Source organism: Lissotriton helveticus, chromosome 9 (assembly GCF_964261635.1).
Source record: "Lissotriton helveticus chromosome 9, aLisHel1.1, whole genome shotgun sequence".
Lineage (NCBI taxonomy): Eukaryota > Metazoa > Chordata > Amphibia > Caudata > Salamandridae > Lissotriton > Lissotriton helveticus.
The window spans coordinates 75,354,195-75,375,689 of record NC_136070.1 but is presented as its reverse complement, the minus strand read 5'-3'; the positions used below and the strand labels follow the sequence as shown (position 1 = coordinate 75,375,689).

General features: G+C 42.3%; 1 protein-coding gene across 1 annotated transcript in view; it reads left to right on the top strand.

The window, feature by feature from the left end:
- The window catches only part of TTBK2 (tau tubulin kinase 2), a 631,485-nt gene that overhangs the window by 327,192 nt on the left and 282,798 nt on the right, over positions 1 to 21,495 (top strand). Inside the window, exon 5 of the mRNA XM_078659515.1 lies at positions 15,377 to 15,450. Coding sequence (XP_078515641.1) covers positions 15,377 to 15,450 — 74 coding nt within the window. The remainder of the gene's footprint in view (positions 1 to 15,376; positions 15,451 to 21,495) is intronic.

Sequence of the window (21,495 nt, the reverse complement as noted above, 5' to 3'; positions counted from 1 at the left end):
GCAGGTTTCCCTGTACACACAGGTTATGCATGCACAGGAAAGAGCAGAACAGGCTTCTCTTACACCCTTGGGTTACGTAGGACATGAACAGCAGGAGTTCAAGATTCTTCTGGGTGTAGATCTTCCACAGTAGTGCAAGTTTCCAAGCAGGTTAGGACTTAACCGCAGGAGCACCGTACCCCACCTTCACTTGAAACGCTTGGAACTCCTTCACTGGTTAAGTTGACCTTGGTGAGGGAAAGGAGACCTTTTGCCAAATGTCAAGCAGGCAGCATCAATAATCTGATAACGTATTTCCTCGAAGATGATTGTGGTCCTGCTCCCACTGCGATTTCCATGCCGTAGGGAGGATATCCCAGTTGAGTTTGAATCATGTTGTTGAAGGCGTATTTAGAGGGAGCATGGTATGAAGAGTGGGTTGGTGTAACTGGTTAGTAACTGGTTCTTACAGGTACATCTTATCTCCCACCCGGCACTCTCATTGGATATAGGGGGTAAGATTGTCATAGTGCATTTATACCAAGCATAAACATTGGTCATTTTCAAGTATGGCTGCACTCACGCTTATCGTTCTTCCCATGGCAGATCCCTTGTTTGCCCAGTCTCTTCACTCCTTTCGGCCGACGTTTGCTTTGTTTTTGTCAGTTCCAAAGCTTCAGCTGCACTTTTGATTTTTAGCGCTGAGATACCGTTTTCCAGCATACAAAGTTTTCCATTTCTCCAGCATCATTGCACACCTCACAGGGAATCTGTGTATGCTGTAGTTCAACTCACCTAACTCCAAAGCATTCTTCAGTGGGTTCTGCAACTGGATGAGTTGCTCTATTTGGACAACAGATTCAGTGTTAAAGCAAGGACAGCACCTCTAATTATGGTCCCACAAAGTCTCCTGAATGGCCTCACATTCCCAGTTGCGAACAAGATATTAATTTAATGGATCATCTCCCCAGTGCTTTACAGGGATAAAGTCAGAAGCCATCATGCCAAGGTGTGCAGTATCGCCTTACCCCCTAATGTTTCCCTTGTTCCCAGATCATGGTTTCAGGTTCCTTCAGTGGCAATGGGCTCTGGGAACTACCCTAAGGTACACCCAAGGCTGTTTGACGAAGAACATCCCCGTGTTGTTTATCAGCCTGGAATAGGTCCAGCATAATTTGCTGGAGCCAGTTATCAAGCAAACGAGAAGCATGTCCTGTTTTCACATGCTGCTGCTTTGGTGGATGGCATTCTGCCTGCTCATTCTCAGACTGGCCAGCGTTTTCATCATCACTTCTGCTCTCTTTGCAGGATATTCAGGTCCTGTGGGGCTTTTCAGAAAACTGAAGATTTTGTTTAGTGCCCTTAGGAGCACAAGTCTCCCGATTTGGAAATAATCTCCTTTTAAAAGATAGTATGGCTTCTACATACTTCCTTTGCCCCAGGTTTTGTTTTTTCTAATGGCCATTCAAGATGAAACATATCCTTTTCCTGGGAGTTCACTTTTCCATTCAGGGTGTGAGTCTGCAAAGAGAGAGAGGGACACTTCTTCCTCGCTAAAAAGAAGACTATCTGAGTTTTATTTGATAAAAAAGTAAGTCGGCCATCCATGCAGAGGAGTGTAGGTTATTGTGTTTCTTACTTCAGGATGGGGGCTCTTGCTAGTTTCAGATAATCTACCACTGAAATAGTTGTATGCTGGTGAAAAGGAACTAATCCTTAATTAACTGACTTGCAGTTTGGTGGAAGTGATTGCTGTTTGGATCTATATTTCATTTAAGTTAAGGTATGTTTTGTAATGTGATAAAATGATTGAGGTTTATGTGTAATGATCATTTTGCAGCAAACTGTGTTTGAAGATTTATAGATTAATTTTAGCATTCTAGTTATGATGGTGAATGACGGTTATATCAACCAGTGTCTGTATTGTTGGTTAATGAACTCAAACCGCACGTTCAAAACCAATAGATGAACAAGCCGCATCCGCTGGTTATATCTGTGCTTGCTCCACCTTGCGATCCGATAGCTATTAAACCTTCTATTAGTCTGCTTGAAGTTGGACTGGATCTTCCCATAAGTCCATTAATTTCGGCAACTGCAGTCCTGACTCTGAGTCTTTAAAAGCCCATCGTCTCAAGCTCCCTGAAACAGAGTAAGACTGCAGACCCAAAACCAAGATGAAAGCCCACTGCAGTGCTCCACTCTGGTCATGACGATGCCAGCCGACTTTCTTGGTGTCATGCTCCATGTCTCATCAAACGTTTGTTCAGTCTGCCAGAGCTTAAACAGAGCACTACCATAGGGAATAATAATATCTACAGATTCCTTTTCCCTGGATTCAGGATACTGGATGGAGTTTCCCATTTTCCAGGCCTGTTGGGTTATAATTCTGATGCACTTCAGTTCCTGCATCCATCTGGCAGTAGATGAGTATGACCTCATAGCCTGCTGCCTCCTCTTGATATTAATACACATCTTCGGGTGTGAGCTAGGCACCTTGCCAGAAGCAGAATTCCATAGTGCGGAAGGTCCCTTTACACTAAACCAGCCTCACTATGTTGCAGCGATTGAAAAGGTAGCAAAGCCCTAAAAATGAACATCTTTACAGTAATTGTGACACATAGCAGTTTCCAAATGGCATTGTCATTTACTGAAGCTTTTAATGAAAGGAGTATGTGGGGCCTGGGATATAGCACAACAGACACCAACTTTTCTGATGTCTACCAAAAATGCAGGGCCATCCTTCTAAACCCCCGCGCCCCAATATTTGTTGCTTTGCTATGATCTGAAATCTTAGTGTTGCAGGCCTCACCCTGCTAAATCAGAATAATAGCATGTCTGCTCCTCTGAATAGTTGTTACATTCTAAGTCATGTACTGTATCTTTAATCAAACTCTTAAGTTCTGCCACTGCATTTGTGACCACTGTAGAATGTTATGTTTCAATACAGAGGGCAAACTGACTAAGACAGATGTGACTAGCAGATGATGAGCTATGTAGGATTTTGAGAATTAAATCCAATTTGATTCAACTGCTTGTTTCCTGGAATTACTACATATTTTTGGCGACGAGGATGGGATACAAACCCACGCGTGCAAAGCACAATGGATTAGCATTTTTTAATCTTGAGGAAGAATTGCTCCCGTTCTTCAGACTTTTTTTTAAAGTTCTTCGAAGTACCAACAAAATTGATGCTATCCGGTGGTTTGTCTTCCAGCTCTTTAAGGGAAATGTGAGATGTCTCAAGGCTTTTTGCTACTTTAATGGTTTCATCAAGCAGGGGATTGTCCATGGAAAGTAACTTCTGTCTAATCTGCTTCTCTTTACAATCGCCAACAAATTGGTCACAAATTAATTGTTCGGTAAAATTCTCAAAGAGACAGACAGAAGCTAACTTCCCGAGAGTAGAAATATAAGCATCAACATCCTCACTCTCAGATTGTTTTCTCTTGAAAAACTTGTGCCTGAGAACAATTAAATTAGGTTGCTTATCGAATCTAAGCTTGATTTTAGTGACCGTAATTTGATATTCATCTATCAATTCGTTATCTCCAGGAGGGTCAGGTCAGGGTCAGGGTCAGGTAAACTTTCCCCCTAGGAAAATTAGGGGGAAAGTTTCTGTAGCAGTCAAAGGATTGAATATACTAGGGTGGTTTCATCAAGGCCTGTTTGGCATGCAACTTAAACCAGGCACCAAAGAACAGGTAATGCTGGTCTCTTGTGAAGAAGAAAGCACTAAGTGGATCAATGAATTTCCTTCTGTTTTCAGTGATGAGTTAGGAAAGATCACTGGGTTCAAACATAAAATCATAGTTAAGGATGGAGCAACTCCTATTAAGCATAAACTTAGGAGTGTACCCTTCAGCATCAGGGAGGATCTTAACAAAGAAATGTCAATGTTATGTGAGAAGGGAATTATAGAACCCACTGATTCATCATTATGGTTGTCTCCCCTTGTGGTTGCACACAAACGAGATGGTAAGCTAAGGGTGTGTGTGGATCTCAGATCTTTGAACAAGGAGATTTGGGTTGATTCCCACCCTTTACCTGAAATTACGGACCTATTTACCAGTATCAAGGGCGCAAACATTTTTTCAAAGTTGGACCTGGCTAGCGCCTATCATCAAATAGAGCTTCACCCCGAATCACGTTCCTTGACGGCTTTTGTATCTCCACTTGGAACTTTCCGCTACAAAAGGATGCCGTTTGGCTTAGCCTCTGCGGCTTCAGTATTCCAAAGGGTTATGCAAAACTTATTGAGGAATGTAGTAGGTGTTCTTGTTTTCCAAGATGATGTGTTGATTTATGCCAAAGATGATCAGACACATGATCAGATTATTAGAAAGGTCTTGGAAATATTCAAGAAAAATGGAGTTGTACTGAAAACTGAAAAGTGCAAGTTTGGATGCAATGAAATAGAGTACCTTGGTCATTTGCTTTCTCGTGAAGGGATCAAGCCAAGGCAAGGTTTGATTGATGCTATCATGAATGCACCTGTACCTAAAGACAAATCTGGAGTTAAGTCATTGCTAGGTTTGTTAGAATACTATTCTAGATTTGTTCCTAACTATGCATCAATGATTAGACCCATTAGCAACCTTCTCAAGACTTCAACCAAATTTTTGTGGTCAACAGACTGTGAACGTGCATTTATGGAGGTCAAGGATGTTTTGAAGAAAAGTGATGCACTTACACCATTTGATCCTGACTTACCATTTTTCATAACTGTAGATGCAAGCAAAGTTGGTTTAGGAGCTATTCTCACTCAACGTTCTGGTAATCAAAAACACACAGTTGTGTTTGCGTCTAGGGTTCTTAGGAGTGCTGAAACTCAATATTCTGTTATTGAGAAAGAATTATTGGCGTGTGTGTGGGCCATTGATAAATATCGACCTTATGTTTGGGGAAGACACTTTAATTTAATCACAGATCACAAGCCACTGGTATCTATTTTGTCTGCTGGACCGAGCAAATGTTGTACACCCAGGATCACTAGGATTGTTAGTAAGTTGCTTCAATATCAATTTGAAGTTACACATATTGCTGGTGGGAAGAACACACGGGCTGAGTTTTTATCGCGTTATCCCCAGAGTGGTGATCTGAGTGAAGGGACAAGCTTTCAAGATTTAAATGATGAAGATGAGGAGGATTGTTTTGTGGCATCAGTAGATGTACCCATTTTAGCAGTTAGGTCTGAGGAAGATTGGAGAGCTTTTCTTTTGAAGGACAGGGTGTTACAAGAGGTCTTAAACTTTATCAAGAATGGTTGGCCAAAAGAGAAGTCTTTGTCTTCTGAATTACAACCGTACTGGAAGGTTGAATCAGAAATTTCAATTGAGGACTTGTTTAATAATGAGATGTGAGGAATTAATTCCACCTCATTCTCTTACATCCATCATTGTCAAAGAAGCTCATGAAGGGCATTTAGGTATCTCCCTTACTATACGTCGTGTACGGCAAGACTTTTGGTGGCCAAGTATGCACAGTGAAATCAAAATGTTTATTGAGAATTGTCCTGTGTGCAGTTTTTCTGAAAAAACACTGAAGGTTGTTGTTCCACCTCTGTCTCCAATTGAATGTCCATCTAGACCATGGCTCAAAGTAGGTATTGATATCATGGGTCCTTATGAAGTTTTACCATTGGGGATGAAGTTTATTTTGGTTTTGATAGATTACACATCTAAGTGGCCGGAAATAAAAGTTGTCAAGGAAGCTAGTTCATCTAGTGTAATCAAGTTTCTTAAAGAGGTATTTTTAAGGGAAGGATTTCCTCAGTATATTGTCTCAGATAATGGGACTCAGTTTTTAAGTGATGAATTTCAAACTTTTATTAAGTCCAGTGGTGTCAAGCATCTTAGAAGCTCGCTGTACTATCCACAGACCAATGGTCTTGTGGAAAGAATGAACAGAGTTATTGGTGATTGCATTAGGTGGGCAGTAAAACGTAGGCATGATATTTTTGCATCTATCGAAAGCATGCTTTGGTCCTACAGAACAACACCTCACTCATCCACTAAGGTTTCGCCTTTTGAAGTGCTAAGGGGAAGAAAAGCGAATACTAGTTTTCGACCTGGATGGATGTGCAAGTGGTTTGATTCGTTGGTTGATGTTGAATCACTTTTGGAGACAATTAAAACAAATTCTGAAATCACACAAGTTAAAGAGAAAGAATGGTTTGACAAAAAAAAATGTAAAGATTGTTTCGCTGTGTGTGGGTGATTTTGTTAAAATTAAGAGTCTGTACACACCAAGAAAGAGAAGTGTACATTTAGTGAACCTATCAAAATTACAAGAATTGGTAACAATGCTGTCCAGGTAGAAGGTGGGTGTTGGTGGAATCTTTCAAAAGTTGTCAAAGTGAGAACAAGATCCTTTTCTGATAATCTTAATGGACGGGATAGCAACATGAATTTATCCCGTAGGAAGAGTACTAGAGTTTCCATTTTACCTCGTAGATATCGTGATTAAGTACTGTTGTATTTCTGCTTTGGTATGTATTTTTTTTGTTTACAGAAATTATTACAGATGCAATGTTATATTTAAGTTTAGGTACAATGTATTAAGTTTGTTTTCTTGTTTTTGTTTTGTTTTATTATGTTTTTGAGGAAAGGGAGGTATGCTACATTCTAAGTCATGTACTGTATCTTTAATCAAACTCTTATGTTCTGCTGCCACTGCATTTGTGAGGTCATCACATCTGGTCCACTGTAGAATGTTATGTTTCAATACAGAGGGCAAACTGACTAAGACAGATGTGACTAGCAGATGATGAGCTGTGTAGGATTTTGAGAATTAAATCCAATTTGATTCAACTACTTGTTTCCTGGAATTACTACATAAGGGAATCAAAAAAGGCCCGAAAGGCTTTGCTTTAGGAAGCCTGTCGGTGTTTCTCTAATACACACATGACCTTTATTGGTTAACTGCACACGAGGTACCCTTTCAGTGAGCTATTACTGGATAGGATGGATGCTGCCAAACAAGTTCTGCAAAAGGTACTAGACACTGCAGAAGCCTCCACAGGATGTATACCTTTTTGGAGAGAAAAGAGACTCTTCATTGGAGTGCTTTAAACAAACAGAATAGAGGCACAGTTAGCACTCTGTCCTGGCTTCTCCCTCCAATAAATTCTACAAGTAATGCAGGAAATGCACTGTCAATAGTCACCATATGTTCATCATTTCCAGTAACAGCTAACACCGCCACTTTTTTAGCAATAGAGGGGGAAAATAGCAAGGTGGAGGCATTATCCTCCTCCACCCCTACATCCTTAAAACCTTTTTTGAAACCAATGGGTCCTTTAGGTAACACGTTCCGGATACTCCCTGCCTTTTCTAGAGATCCTCACACTGTCCCACCTCACCCTATCTGTCAATCCCCTACACAAACATCTTGATAAGCAAGGTAAACTTCCTGCCTGCTAGGGAGCAGTGGAGATGGTTTCTTTGTTGAAAGGAAAGGATTGCTATTCCAGGTATCTCCAAGAGCCAACAAAAGAGGGACGACTCTATCTTAGATTCCTAATCAAGTTCCTCTAGTACGACTGGTTCAGATGATCACTACAGATCGTTTCTGTGTTGAAAACGCTGGATAGGATGTTTTCCTCGGGCCTTCATGTCATATCTTTCCATGAAACGCAGGAAAGAATTGAAGCTCACTGTAGGATTTCTTCCAGTTCTCGTCTGTTTCGGTCCCATTACAGCATCTGAAGTCTTTACCAAAGTGCTGGTGGTTGTGGTTCATCATTTGCACTGTAAGAGCACTAATATTTACCCTTTTTCTGGATGACTTGTCTTTGCCCTATTCAGCCTAGAAATTCCACAGAAAGACCATTACATCATTTGTGCAATCTGGGGTTCTCAGTGAACAAGCAGAAGTTATATCTAGTACTTGCACAGAAGCTTCAGTTGATAGAGGAAGGGCTCAGAAAATGTCAGATGTGAGCCTATCTGATTTAAAAATAATAAAGTTGTACAGCATTCAGGTGATGATTTCCAACTTCGCAGACAGACCTCAACAGACTGCCAATACCATTGTTTTTAGGATTCGCCCTGGGCGTTGCAACTGCGTAGCAGTTGCTCCGCCCACGGCGAAACCTCATGATCCTACATATGGACTTTGGTTCCGCCTCTGTCTCCCATTGGCTAGCTCCATAAATGGAGGCTAGCCATTGGGAGACGGAGGCTGTCAATCACGCTTTCTCGTGAAAACGCGATTCGGAGGCGTTTCTCTGTCTTTTTTAAGTCCCGCCCCTTTGTCCTGGGCCGCGCTGCCATTGGCTGCCGGCCCGGGACACCCCCATGACGTCATTCCCGGGCCGCGCTGTGATTGGCTGGCCGGCCCGGGACCTGGCTTGAGCTTGCCTCTGCGTGCTCAACCTCGTTTCTGTAACCGTACAGAATTACAGTTTGCAGGTTTCTATTGCTTCCCCGCATACCACTGTGTACAATTCTAATTACGTTTTTAATTTGTATGCCGCTGAAGAGCAGGATTTTGTTGGGTTTAAATATGGATTAGTAGGTGACTCTCTTAATATGGTCTCCCTGCTCTGGGTCAAATCGTGTTTAGGTGTTAGCTCGCCGGAGGTGCACCGTGACTTTAACCCCCAACAATCTAATATATTTGAGATTTCGGGTAAAGTCCGCGCTATATAAAAACGCATTAAATAAATAATACATTGTGGTAACCTTTTGTCCCGGGCCGCGCTGTTATTAAATAAATAATAAATTGTGGTAACCTTTTGTCCCGGGCCGCGCTGTGATTGGCTGCCGGCCCGGCGTGTGAGTTATATTGAGAGCTTGCCTCTGCGTGCGCAACCTCGTTTCTGTAACGTACAGAATTACCGTTTGCAGGTTTCTATTGCTTCCCCGCATACCACTGTGTACAATTCTAATTACGTTTTTAATTTGTATGCCGCTGAAGAGCAGGATTTTGTTGGGTTTAAATATGGATTAGTAGGTGACTCCCTTGATATGGTCTCCCTGCTCTGGGTCAAATCGTGTTTAGGTGTTAGCTCGCCGGAGGTGCACCGTGACTTCAACCCCCAACAATCTAATATATTTGAGATTTCGGGTAAAGTCCGCGCTATATAAAAACGCATTAAATACATAATAAATTGTGGTAACCTTTTGTCCCGGGCCGCGCTGTTATTAAATAAATAATAAATTGTGGTAACCTTTTGTCCCGGGCCGCGCTGTGATTGGCTGCCGGCCCGGCGTTTGAGTTATATTGAGAGCTTGCCTCTGCGTGCGCAACCTCGTTTCTGTAACCGTACAGAATTACCGTTTGCAGGTTTCTATTGCTTCCCCGCATACCACTGTGTACAATTCTAATTACGTTTTTAATTTGTATGCCGCTGAAGAGCAGGATTTTGTTGGGTTTAAATATGGATTAGTAGGTGACTCCCTTGATATGGTCTCCCTGCTCTGGGTCAAATCGTGTTTAGGTGTTAGCTCGCCGGAGGTGCACCGTGACTTCAACCCCCAACAATCTAATATATTTGAGATTTCGGGTAAAGTCTGCGCTATATAAAAACGCATTAAATAAATAATAAATTGTGGTAACCTTTTTCAATATTTTGTTACAGTATCTGACTGGAAAAACGATTTCTAGGAGATCAACATGCAAGTGTCTCCTCTAACATATTGATTAGAGCTGCGCGAACCCATGAAACATCGAGCCTGTCTCTGGCTCCATAACGAGCCGAGCTTTCGTGTACTTTCTGCCTGCCTCCCTCTATCCAGGACGTGTGGCCTTAAGATCAGAGCCGCCGGTTGGCTCGATGTCCACAATTTAAGCCTCTCCTCGCCTATAAATAATGCTCGTGACCTTGTTTAACATAACAGTTGCTCATGTAAATCGCTCGGTCGAGTTTGCGCTATATTTAACATGCATTGGTAAAGCCAGTAGGTGTCGCCTATACGAAATTCATTGGCTTTGTCAATGGTTTTCGGCATGTCGGTATTTTTTGGTCTGGGCTACACAGAATAACGGGTCTTGTTACATTCGCGCTGCACAGGGTGCTAATGTGTGCTGTCATCAATGCGGCCCTCTGCATGGCATGAACTGATGCAGGATGTAAGCGAACCACTCCATTACGATTTCTGACGAGCTCCTTGCACTTCATTGATGCAGCTTGTAGTAAAAAAAACAGCAATTGTGAGCCAATGTAAACTGCTTAATATAGGGCTGATAAGCTCCCACCCACCTGCATCCATTACCAGTCTTGCAGCAGTGTGGAAAGTTTGGGAGTCTTCTGAAGACTTTCTTAATAGGTCAAAAGAACAAGAGCAGCAGTAATACAGTCCAAGTCAGAGCTTCGCAGATGCTTTCAGACGGATATAGTTAAAGTTTGGATACGTGAAGATAAAAGCCATAACATTTTGTAAGATAGTTGACATGGTCTTTTTCGAAGAGCACAGTTTGCGCAATCCTTATCGGCATCACTTTATGGGTAACCAGCAGTTCCTTTGGTTCGGACCTTGAAAGCACTGGTTACAGCTGGGATTTGTTGGTGTTAAACGCCAGCTAACTCTCCTTCATTCAATTAGAAATGTACTCAAATAGCTTAGTCAGATGCTTAACACCAGCCTGGTAATCTCCAGTCAAAGAAAGCACGAGCTGCATATCACCAGAGTATATGTCAAAGCCAATCCTCCAGTAAGCTAACCGACCATTGCTGACAGTCTTTGATGGACTATCACATCACTTATAGTAGCTGGGGATACAATGCCAATAGCTCTAACTTTGGCAAAGGCGAAACAGTTGCATTGTAAATGCTTGTTTAATGTTTGTATTAGCCTTTTGCTTATGTAACAAACATTTTCATAGTGGAGTACAAAATACTAAGCAGTACATATTTGTGTTTCATGCACTGGAGTTCAGTGTATAGACATGATATAAAATAGCAATGCCTACTAGTTGTATGGCTGAAGATGATCTCACTTCAATAACTTAGAACTGCACCAGAGCAATTTGCCTGCCCACATATTCCAATATAGTTGTTAATAACAATTGCCCACCCGCTAGGGTTATTTTAAGTATGGCAGATACACGGGTCAACTACTTTTTATTTGATTGGTAATCATCCCAGAAGTATGGAGTCTGTTAGGAGTGTGTCTCTGCAGGAGTTGTGGAGCAAGGCGTCGCAGAGGTCTTTAGCAGTCTACCTCTGACAAGGCAATGAGGACTTTTGTCCAAAGGTTGATGGGTTTCTTGCAGACCCTCCTCAGTTTCTTAGCTTGTCTGGTGGCCCTCTCGACCGTTGCCCAGTTCACCAGCTCATATTTCTACCTACTGTAGGGTGGACCAACCGGAGACTGCCATTGTCGTGCTATGTTCTTCCTAACAATTACCAGAGCCAAATCAAGGAATCTGTTGACAACTTGTTTTGCTTGTCTGCATTGTGTAAATGCCCAGAATGCCAGTCTCAAGAGTTTGAAGATCGCGTCTGTTTAATGTACGCTCCATATCTCTCACCACCATGTTCCAGAATCTCACCACTATAGGACAGCTCCACACCATGTGTATAAAGTTTGCAAAGCATGACGTTGGATTGCATCATGATAGTTAATCTATGTGGGGTGAAGTAGGTATGGTGTAAAAAGTTGAATTGTGCGTATTTATAGCGTGTGTTCCGTGGCACACTGTGGACCCGTTGCCTGGCCTGCTCCCATTCCTTTCCCCTTAACGGCCATCTCATATCAGTTTCCCACCGTGTTTGCTTGTTCCATTGTAAAGCTACTGCCCTCCCACATTGTCCTAGTCCCACACGTCAAGCTGTATGTCTCAGCTCGATTTGTAACTGAGATCCCAGTGGAGCCAGTTGTATGGCTGTCTAATGGATGTCATTTATATTCTCCTAGAACTGACTCTACTTAGTGTACCATTCATTTTCTTAACCGCATGCGTGCGGGCGGAATTCCGCTCGTACGCTGAGATTTTTCAAAGCGCACTTTACGTGACGAGCTGGGCTCGTCATCAGCGTAGCAGGAGGCTACCTCATGACGAGCCCAGCTCGTCATCAGCGTCAAAGGGGTTAAAGGTGTACAGTGTTGAATATCAATCCTCTCCAGTCTTCTGTAATTGAGAGCTTTATGTTGGTTTTGGTGCTCGAAGGTTTTTCTCCTTCAACTACAAGGCTGCCCAGTTCAGGTCTTAATGAACAACATTTCAACCATGATTTATGTGATCAAACAGGGCAGGGTGGGGGCAATAGATCTTTGCAAGAACGTTATCCTTTTAGAACATAGCCATAAATGGAGGAATTGCTCTATCACTCGTTCGGGTAGCTGGAAAGTGTGATACAAAAGCGATCTTGCTGAGCATAACATCTTCATTTAACCATGAATGGGACTTCCTGCGGGAATCCTAGTTTAGATCCTGGAAATAGTTCTCTGTGACACAGGTTATTACAAGAAGTGTCACTTCCTGTGCTCAAGGCGTCATTTTTCTAAGGGGCTCTCTATGAGACTTGTTTGAACAGATTCAGGCTGCATAATGTGTTTCCACATTACTCCAGACCTGCCATGTTTCCCAGGTCCATGCATGATGTGCTGCTTTCGTCCGACGTTTTCATTGGAATTCTGGGACTTGCAGTCTTGTTTATTACATTCTGAAATAGGGCTACAAGACCCAGAATTCAAAGAAAAACACCTGGTGTCAAGGAGCACATCACGCAGGGACCTTATCTTCTCTCTGAAGTTTTAGAAGTTCTTTTAGCTGCCAGAAAACCTTCTGTGATTGCAGCCTACTCTAATAGAGCACCCATATTGTAGACTCAGTAAGACGGTAACTCATTGGATGCACTTCACGCGCAAACAGTCCATATTTTTATTTTAAGCAGCAAGGTGCCACATTTGTGGGTATGATTAAATGGTATTTAGCCGCTGTTTCAGAATGCATCTTACCTGATTACTTTCTTTATTTCTTTTACCTTTTATTACCAGTACTAGAAATTATTTCAGAAAAAAACACCTGCCTCATCCATTGTTCTCCTCACTTGGTTCGTAAATGTTGTTATATTTCTTGTCGAACCCACTTTAAGCTTTCAGCCATGCCATCTCAAGTTTCCTTCATAGAAGTGACTTTCCTAGCACAAATAAGGGTATTCTAACATAAAAGCAGGTTGGAATGGACCTTTAAACCCTGTGTGCCTCTGTTTGTTCTCTATATTTTGTAAGGCCAGAGTGATCCTACTGAGGTGGCGTGGTGGGCAAAGAATGATGGGGTGAAATGCACCCCGAGTACAGTGGTGCTGGACCCATTTTCAAAGGGAGGGTACTACCATCAAAGTTAAATCTCTGAACTCCTAGAGGTTTTGAAAATTCAAGCATCACACAAAGAACACGTGTTGCAAATGAGCCACGCCCAGTCTGCAGGAGAGTGGAAAGGGTGTAATATGTAACTGGTGTTGCATTTAGGAGTACAGTGTCACAAATATATTACATGAGCGTGGTGTAACAGCATATTGTCATTTACAGACAGTACATTTTCCATTGAAATGACCCCTACATTTGCTCAGACGTGCAGTTTTACTGATAAAACTATATCGAATAGTGCACAAACGATAATGTGTTGAATATTTTGGTTTCAGTGAATGTCATTTTTGTATCACCACGTAAAGTATTGTGATTTGTTTTGATTGTATTAAAGTCTTTGTTTCCATCACACTTCAGGATTAGAAGCTCAGAATTGAATTGCGCTTTCTTAACTGTTTATATATTTTGACATATTTGTACAGTTCTTTTATAGGGGTTTACATTTTTTTGTATTGTTAGAAGAAAATGACAACCTACAACCTTAGTACACTTTACAAAATACTCACACTTAGCAGTAAGAGAAAGACTAGTAAACACCAAGGCTCCCTGTTAAAAGAATAAGCAGCAATTTGTCAGAAGACTAGACTGACATTTGACCTGTCTTTGAACGCAAAGCAAATGTGACAAGATAAAAACAAAATGTTAGGTAAGCTTTTAAAACTTGTTCCGCTTCGGAGCTCCAGTATGGTTATTTTGTGGGTTCTGCAGCACCCCCTGCACCCCTACCTTTAGCACCTACGCCGAGTGAATGCTAGTGGTTAGACTTATTGCAAGCTATCCTTTCATCACTGTGTGTGTTTGCTGTGTCTCTTCAATGCCTAGATAATCTGTTATGCAGTGTTGAATTGTATTACTCAGGCGAGGATCTTAGGGAAAAAATATGCAGCATGATTCAGCTTTGATGCCATGGAAGGGCAATGATGACGTATATTTCATCAATTGACTTTGGTGATTTCAATGCGTCTGATCTGTTTGTAATTGTTTTTAACTTGCTTTTAAAGTTTTTCTTTCACCAAATAAAGATTATCTTCAACCTTTGAGCCTAGACGATATTAAAGGCCAGATGTACTAAGAATGGATTTGGTAAAGGAGCTTGCAGGCGGCACCCAGTCCTTTACTGAATCCATTCTGTTTTTGCGAACTGACCCCCATGTGCTAATAGGTGGGTCGCAATGACATGATTTGTAGTGGATCGCTGTTCGAACTACCTCATGAATATTAATGAGGAAGGTTGCAAAATTGCAGCCATCACCGGGATGGGGGCCTTCTGAAGTCAGCTGACCACCATGTCTGTGATGCTTTTAAAGATTTGGTTTTTAAGTGACACCTGCTTTCCTTAAAGGAAAACGGGATGCCTTTAAAAAAGCAAGACAAAACTTCTAACATTTAAAAAATATATATACATATATATATATTTTTAAATATGTGTTTTAGCATTCACAATGCGGAAGGGTTCATTTTGGGACTTTGTCCAATTTACGAATGCCTTTCCGCTTCCTTTCAGAAGTCAGGAAAATGGTATTGTTTTGCAACCAGATTTCAGTTCCAAACCATTCACTGCAATTCAGTATTTGAACAGGACACCCTAAAGATGCCCCTTCCAAATACCGAATAGTTATGTAGTCACAAACCCAAGTTGCGATTCAGTAATGTGTTACTGAATAATAATTTGGCTTTCTTACATATCAAAATGCCTTTTTGCTGTTGCAAACGACCCTATTCTGCAAATCGGGATGTTTACAAATTGGAAAAGGCTTGGTACATCTGCCTCTAAACACTTTAACAATAGGTACATAAAATAGCAGTAAATGTCTAAAAAGCTGTTAAAATGTCAGTCGGTATACCGAAGATGTTAAAATTGCACCAACAACTCTAGCAAATAGGCAGCAAATGTACCGAACAACCTAATTACCTCGCATATCATTATACATACGTTTTTTATGATTAATAAAGCAAATGTATGCAAATAGTTGTAACAATGAAAACGTTAGCTGTTATCATGTTACCTTTGTACATTGATACTTTGTAAATGTTTGTATTCCTGCTGCTCTCAGTGCTAATGTTATATGTCTTTGGAACAGGGAAAGACCATGTCTGCAGATTCATAGGGTGTGGAAGGAATGACCGATTCAACTATGTCGTCATGCAGTTGCAGGTGAGGTGCACTACCTACTTTTCACTTACTGTTTATGGTCTGTGTTCTTATTTTTTGTAATTATAGCATTAATTGCTATGGCTTAAATCCTGTCCTTTCTGAACAGATTATAGTGTTGTGATGGCTTGTCTAGAAAAGGTAGAGTTTGCAAAGGGATTGTGTTCCCGGTTCTGCCTTCCAAAAGATCAGAAACTGAAGAATTACTAAGAAATTAAAACATTTTGTTTCCAGAGAATACATGGCTCATATTTCCTGCATGCTACTGTCTCATATGTTCATGTCTCACTCTGTGCTGTATTTTTTTTGATCCTGCTAAGGTTTGTGTGTGAAGTCTTTTTGCAATTATTTCTTAAGCTGTGTGTGGTAAAAGTTGGGCTTCAAATGTAGCTTTAAGGGAGACAGACGTTTGTTTGCTGTCCTAGACATTGGCTGGCGGTAATCTAAATTCTTCCTGCAGTCCTCTCACTATGTTCAGCTCATAGGGACTTGGATGCCAGCCAGTGCATAGTCTGCCCACCATCAAAGATGATTGCAGCCATCAGAGAAACAGTGTCTCGCTGTCTTCTCCAAACACACCTCCCTTCGGCAGCACGTCTAGCGTGATCCTATATCCTAAAATTGCCTTAAGCAATGTCAGACATGTTATTGTATTCTAAGCCTGATGTATTTAAAAAGATTATTACTCACAGTATTACTCTTCAGATAGAACATGCAAAGATTTTAGCAATAATTTTGGTTGTACCAAAAAATAATAATGAATTCAGAAATATTGCAAATTGTTCAGCAGAAAAAGAAGCCTGCATTAGTTGTGATTCATAGAGAATTCCAAGAACTGTGTAGAGAGAGGGAATTGAGAAACACATATGACTAAAAGTACATTTCCGGTCTTGTAGTTACACTTTGAGACAACAGATTTGTGAAATCATTGTTTTTGTCCAAGCTCGTTGATCATCCCTATTCACATTTTATTTCTCTTTTTCAGACCCTGCATCGCAATAGGGATACATTTAAAACAATAGCAGTGGCTCTAAACCTGTATTGAAGAACTATATATGCAACATTATATTTAAGGATAAACATTCAATTTTGTTTAAACACCAGTCAAAAGTACTTAGTACTTTATAGGTCCTTGTTTGGATGTAATAATGGTTTAGTGCCGCTTCAGCATGCTGGCTTCAGGGGGCTGTTGGTGGTATGGTCATGGTTGTATGTAGTTTCACCGGTTTGTCTGGCCAGCATGTTCCATAATGCCCCCAAACAAGTTGGAACTTATGCTACTGTGTTTTCTAGCGTCTTTCAATCCTCTCATTCCTACACACATCCAGAATCACCACCCAGCATACTCTAAAAAATCAAAACTGTTTTTTCATTGGATTTCATGCTGTTTATGTGTAGAGTGGCTGGGTCTGGGTTTGAATGTAAAGTATGATTGGTGGTGATTCTGGATCTGTATAGGAGTGAGAGGATTGACGTGTGGGAGTATCGCTTATTTTATTTTTTTGCATATAATGTATCCAATATTTTGATTGTAATCAGTCAATCAGGGGTTTGTAAAGCGCACTACTCGCCCATTAGGGTCTCAAGTCAAGGCGCAGGAAGGGGGAGGGGGAAAGGGCAGGGGAGGAGCGGGTGGGGGGTGTGCAGCTCTGTTGGGGTAATTCGAAGAGCCAGGTCTTGAGGTCTTTTCTGAATTGGTGCAGTGTCGGGCTATGCCGGAGGTGAAGGGGGTGATTGTTCCAGGTCTTGGGTGCGCAGTAAGAGAAGGACCTTCCACACGCTCTGTTCCTGTAGAAGCGTGGGACAGTGGCAAGAGAGAGGTCGACTGAGCGGAGGTTTCTCTTGGGGGCATGCAGTTGTTGAGGTATTGTGGTCCGATGTTGTGGAGGGCCTTGTAAGCATGCGTGAGCAGCTTGAAAATTATTATTCTTTCGATGGGGAGCCAGTGGAGGTCGCAGAGGTATTGGGTGATGTGGTTGTGCCGCGGAATATCGCGGAGTAGTCTGGCTGCGGCGTTTCAGGACGGTCTGGATTTTGGGGAGGAGTTTTTTGTTGATTCCAGCATATAGGGCATTGCCGTTGTCCAGTCTGCCAGTGATGAAGGGAATAAGTGACCGTTTTCCTGGAATCAGAGGGTATCCATTTGAATGTTTTGCATACTGTGTGAAGGGTGTTGAAGCATGCAGAGGAGACCGCGTTGATCTGGCGATTCATAGTGAGCCATGAGTCCAGTATGATGTTGAGGTTACGTGCATGGTCTGTTGGGGTGGATGGGTTTCCAAGGGTGGGGGACCACCAGGTGTCACATGCGGAGGGGGTGGAGCCAAGGATGAGGACTTCTGTTTTCTCTGAGCTGAGTTTCAGGCAGCTGTTCTTCATCCAGGTTGGAACGGCTTTCATCTCTTCTTGGAAGTTGTGACTTTTAATGTGTGGTTCCTTGGTGAGGGAGAGGATGAGCGGCGTGTCTCGGTGTAGGAGACGATGTAGTACCCATGGTTTCTGATGATGGTTGTGAGGGGGGCCATGTAGACATTGAAGAGGGTGGGGCTGAGGGAGGATCCTTGGGCTACTCCATATCTGGTCTCTGTTTGTTCTGAGAGGAAGGGCGGGAGCCTTATTCTCTGTGTTCTGCCCATGATGAATGAGCGTATCCAGTCTAGGGCCTTTCCTTGGATACCGGCGTCATGGAGTCTGGTGGCTAGTGTGCCGTGGGAGACGGTGTTGAAGGCTGCTGATAGGTCCAGGAGGATAAGGGCTGCCATTTGGCCTTGGTCCAGGAGGGCGCGGATGTCGTCTGTGGCGGGAAGGAGGATGGTCTCAGTGCTGTGGTTGCTACATAACCTGGATTGGGAGGTATCTAGGATGTTGTTGGCTTTGATGAAGTATGCCAGCTGGGTGTTGACGGCTTTTCCGATGACCTTGGCTGCAAAAGGAAGTAGCAAGATGGGCCTAATGTTCTTGAGGTCTGTCGGGTCTGCTAAAGGTTTCTTTAGGAGGGGGTTGACTTCGGCACGCTTCCAGTTGTCGGGTAATGTGGCGGTCTCGAGGAAGCAGTTGATGGTTCGGCATAGCTCGGGTGCAATGGTTGTGGCTGCCCTGTGGAAGATGTGTGGCGGGCAGGGGTCTGAAGGTGCTCCAGAGTGGATGCTCTTCATGGTCTTTAGGGTGTTTTCTGTCATGAGTGGGGTCCAAGTAAGGTGTTGGGTTTGGCAAATTCCTGAATGATGGAGAAGAGTTCCTTGGAGTTGTGGGCGTTGGAGAGGATTCTGTCTTGGAGGTAGTTCTTCTTTGTGGATTTGATGAGTTGGTCGTGTGCCGGGGTGGCTGTTTTGTAGGCGGTGCGTGTTTCCTGAGTTTTGCTGTTTCTCCATGTCTTTTCCAGTGGTCGGCAGTAGCGCTTGAATTCTTGGAGTGCCGTGGCGACCCAGTTTGCTTTCTTGTTGCGCTGTCTTGTAGTCCTTTCGAGGAAGGGGCGAGTGTGTTGGCGCAGTTGGCGATCCATTGGTGGAGGTTGCTTGCCGCGGTGTTGGGGTCTGTCGTAGTTGGTGTTGGAGTGCAGGTGAGGGCGGAGGTGAGGATATTCTTCTGAAACTTTGTTCCAGATTTTGCGTAAGAGATGGCGCACATGCTTATGTGCGGTGGGTTTTCTAAAGAAGAAATGGATGCAGTGGTGGTCAGTCCAGAGCAGTTCTGCGGTGTGGCTAAAGAAGATGCTGTTTCCTCCTGCAAAAACTGGGTCGAGTGTGTGTCCTGCTGTGTGATTGGGGGCGGAGACAAGTTCAGTCCTATGTTGGTGAATTTCTCTAGGAGGGCGGTGGTGTTGGGGTCGTCGTGGTTGTTCAGGTGGTAATAGCTGTAATAGCTTTAAAAAAAAAAGTAATTTACGGTACAAACTTGTCTAAAGTATGTGAAATCAATTTTGGATTAGTTTTGTGTATGTCCAATGGTAATATCAAGTATGAAAAAATATGATATAAGAATAAATTATGTTTGATAACTGAACTTATACATTGAAATTAATTTTGCTTGGGGGGGGGGAAGAACCAAATAGCACTTGATAGGCACATAGGAAGCAATACAGGTCACGTGGGACTTTGAGCTTTTCTGTCAGCATACAGTGTACCAAGGGGTAACAGAGACTGAGTTCTAACCAAATGTAGATCACTCATTTCCAAAGTTTCTGTATTCTGTGGTTATGTTTGCAAAAAAATCTATTCACGCAAACCATCAAAATACAAACCATGTAGATGAAATTTGAACATTTAATTGCTTCCGAATTAACATATGGCATCTGGTTAAATCAGTAGTCCATCAAACAGCGAAGAAAGTATATTCATTTTCTGGGTACTGATAATGTACCATTTATTTAAAATTTCAGCTAACATATACTACTCCGACCACCCCAATATACCTTGAATTTGAATTGCTTGGCTTCTGGTTCGAATACCAGTTACGAATGTGTGGTATTACATCACGATTTTAGATGGGGAACTCAAGAGGGAAAGGCCTGGTTCTGCTTGGTACTATTTTTCTTATCCGTTTTTTTAAATGTCTGGTTTTTTTAGGTCTCAGCTAGACAGCACATTCGCTGTCTCTTCGAGACATGTTGTTTGCAGTCAGTGGGCTACAGCCCACCCACAGGCTTACTATTTGTTAGCTGCAACTTTGCTGTCATATCCTTCGTTGCAGTTTGCCATGACATGCATACGTCATGCCTTTTCTTGTTTTTAGCCCTGCCCTAAAGCTGAGCCAAGTACCGTATTTTCGGGCGTATAAGACGACTGGGCGTATAAGACGAGCCCCTACTTTTCTTGATAAAATGTAGGTTTTGTGATATACTGGCCGTATAAGACTACCCCCTCTTCCAACGCAGTCCTGCATAGCCATTTTGAGAATTTATTTTGGACTTATTAGTACGGGACAATGGATGTTTCTGATTATGGCCCTTATTTTTGAACCTTCATGAGGAAATTCCTACCCGTGATCTTGCTAGCATTAAGAGATTTGGAAAGCGGGTGAAGGAGGTCTCTGGAGTTATCGTAGTTTTAGCACCGTGTGTCATTGGATCTTGTCTTTCAATCCTGTCTTGTTGATGGACATGCAATTGCAGGAAGCTGGCTCTGTATATACTATACCAAAGTGAGGTATAGTGTGCACAGTCTCCAGTGGAACCCCAAGGGTAGGCAGAGGTAAAAGTAGAGAGCACCTTATTCTCGGTTTGTGGTAGTGTGGGTGAGCAGTAAGGCTTTATCAGAGGACAGTGTTAAGCATTTATTGTACACACTCAAAGACTGAACTCAAACCAATTGTTTGTATAAACAATATTGCTTTAGTCACAATTGTTTTAGAACCATATGAAAAACAGTCACTTATAAACATAAGGCTGTTTGTCATCAAACATGTACGGTAAACATAAAACACTGCAAGTGGATTACTCATAACTCCAAGCTATTTTTACAGGATTTCCTGGTGTGACCGTTTCCCTTTAAAAGCCTTCAAAATCCTCCTCTTCGTCATCTGATATCATAAGTAAATCAATGAGATCTTGTGGTACATTTGTAAAGCAGTCATCGTATGGATCTAATTCCGTATCAGATGGAGTGGTCCCGGCTTCGGCTTCCTATTCATCTTCCCACAAGTAGTCGTCCTCCATACCATCTAATGAATTTGATATGCCACACTTCTTGAAAGACTTGATGACTGTTTCAGCATCAATATCATTCCAGGCTTTTATGACAAACTTGCACAAAACATCCAACTGTGGAGCACGCATGTTTCCTCCTTTTGTGAATGACTTTTCGCCGCTAACCATCCACTCATTCCACTGTTCTCGAATGCGATCTTTAAATGGCTTGTTTAGGCACACATCCAGTGGCTGTACCAACGATGTCAATCCTCCAGGAATAACTGCAGCATCTGTTTTTATTCTTGCCAGCCTTTCCTTGGTGTTGGGAGTTAAATGAGCCCTGAACATATCCCACACCAGTAGACTACGTTTTTGAATAAGTCCACCTGGTCGCCTGCTCCATACATTATCAAGCCATAGTT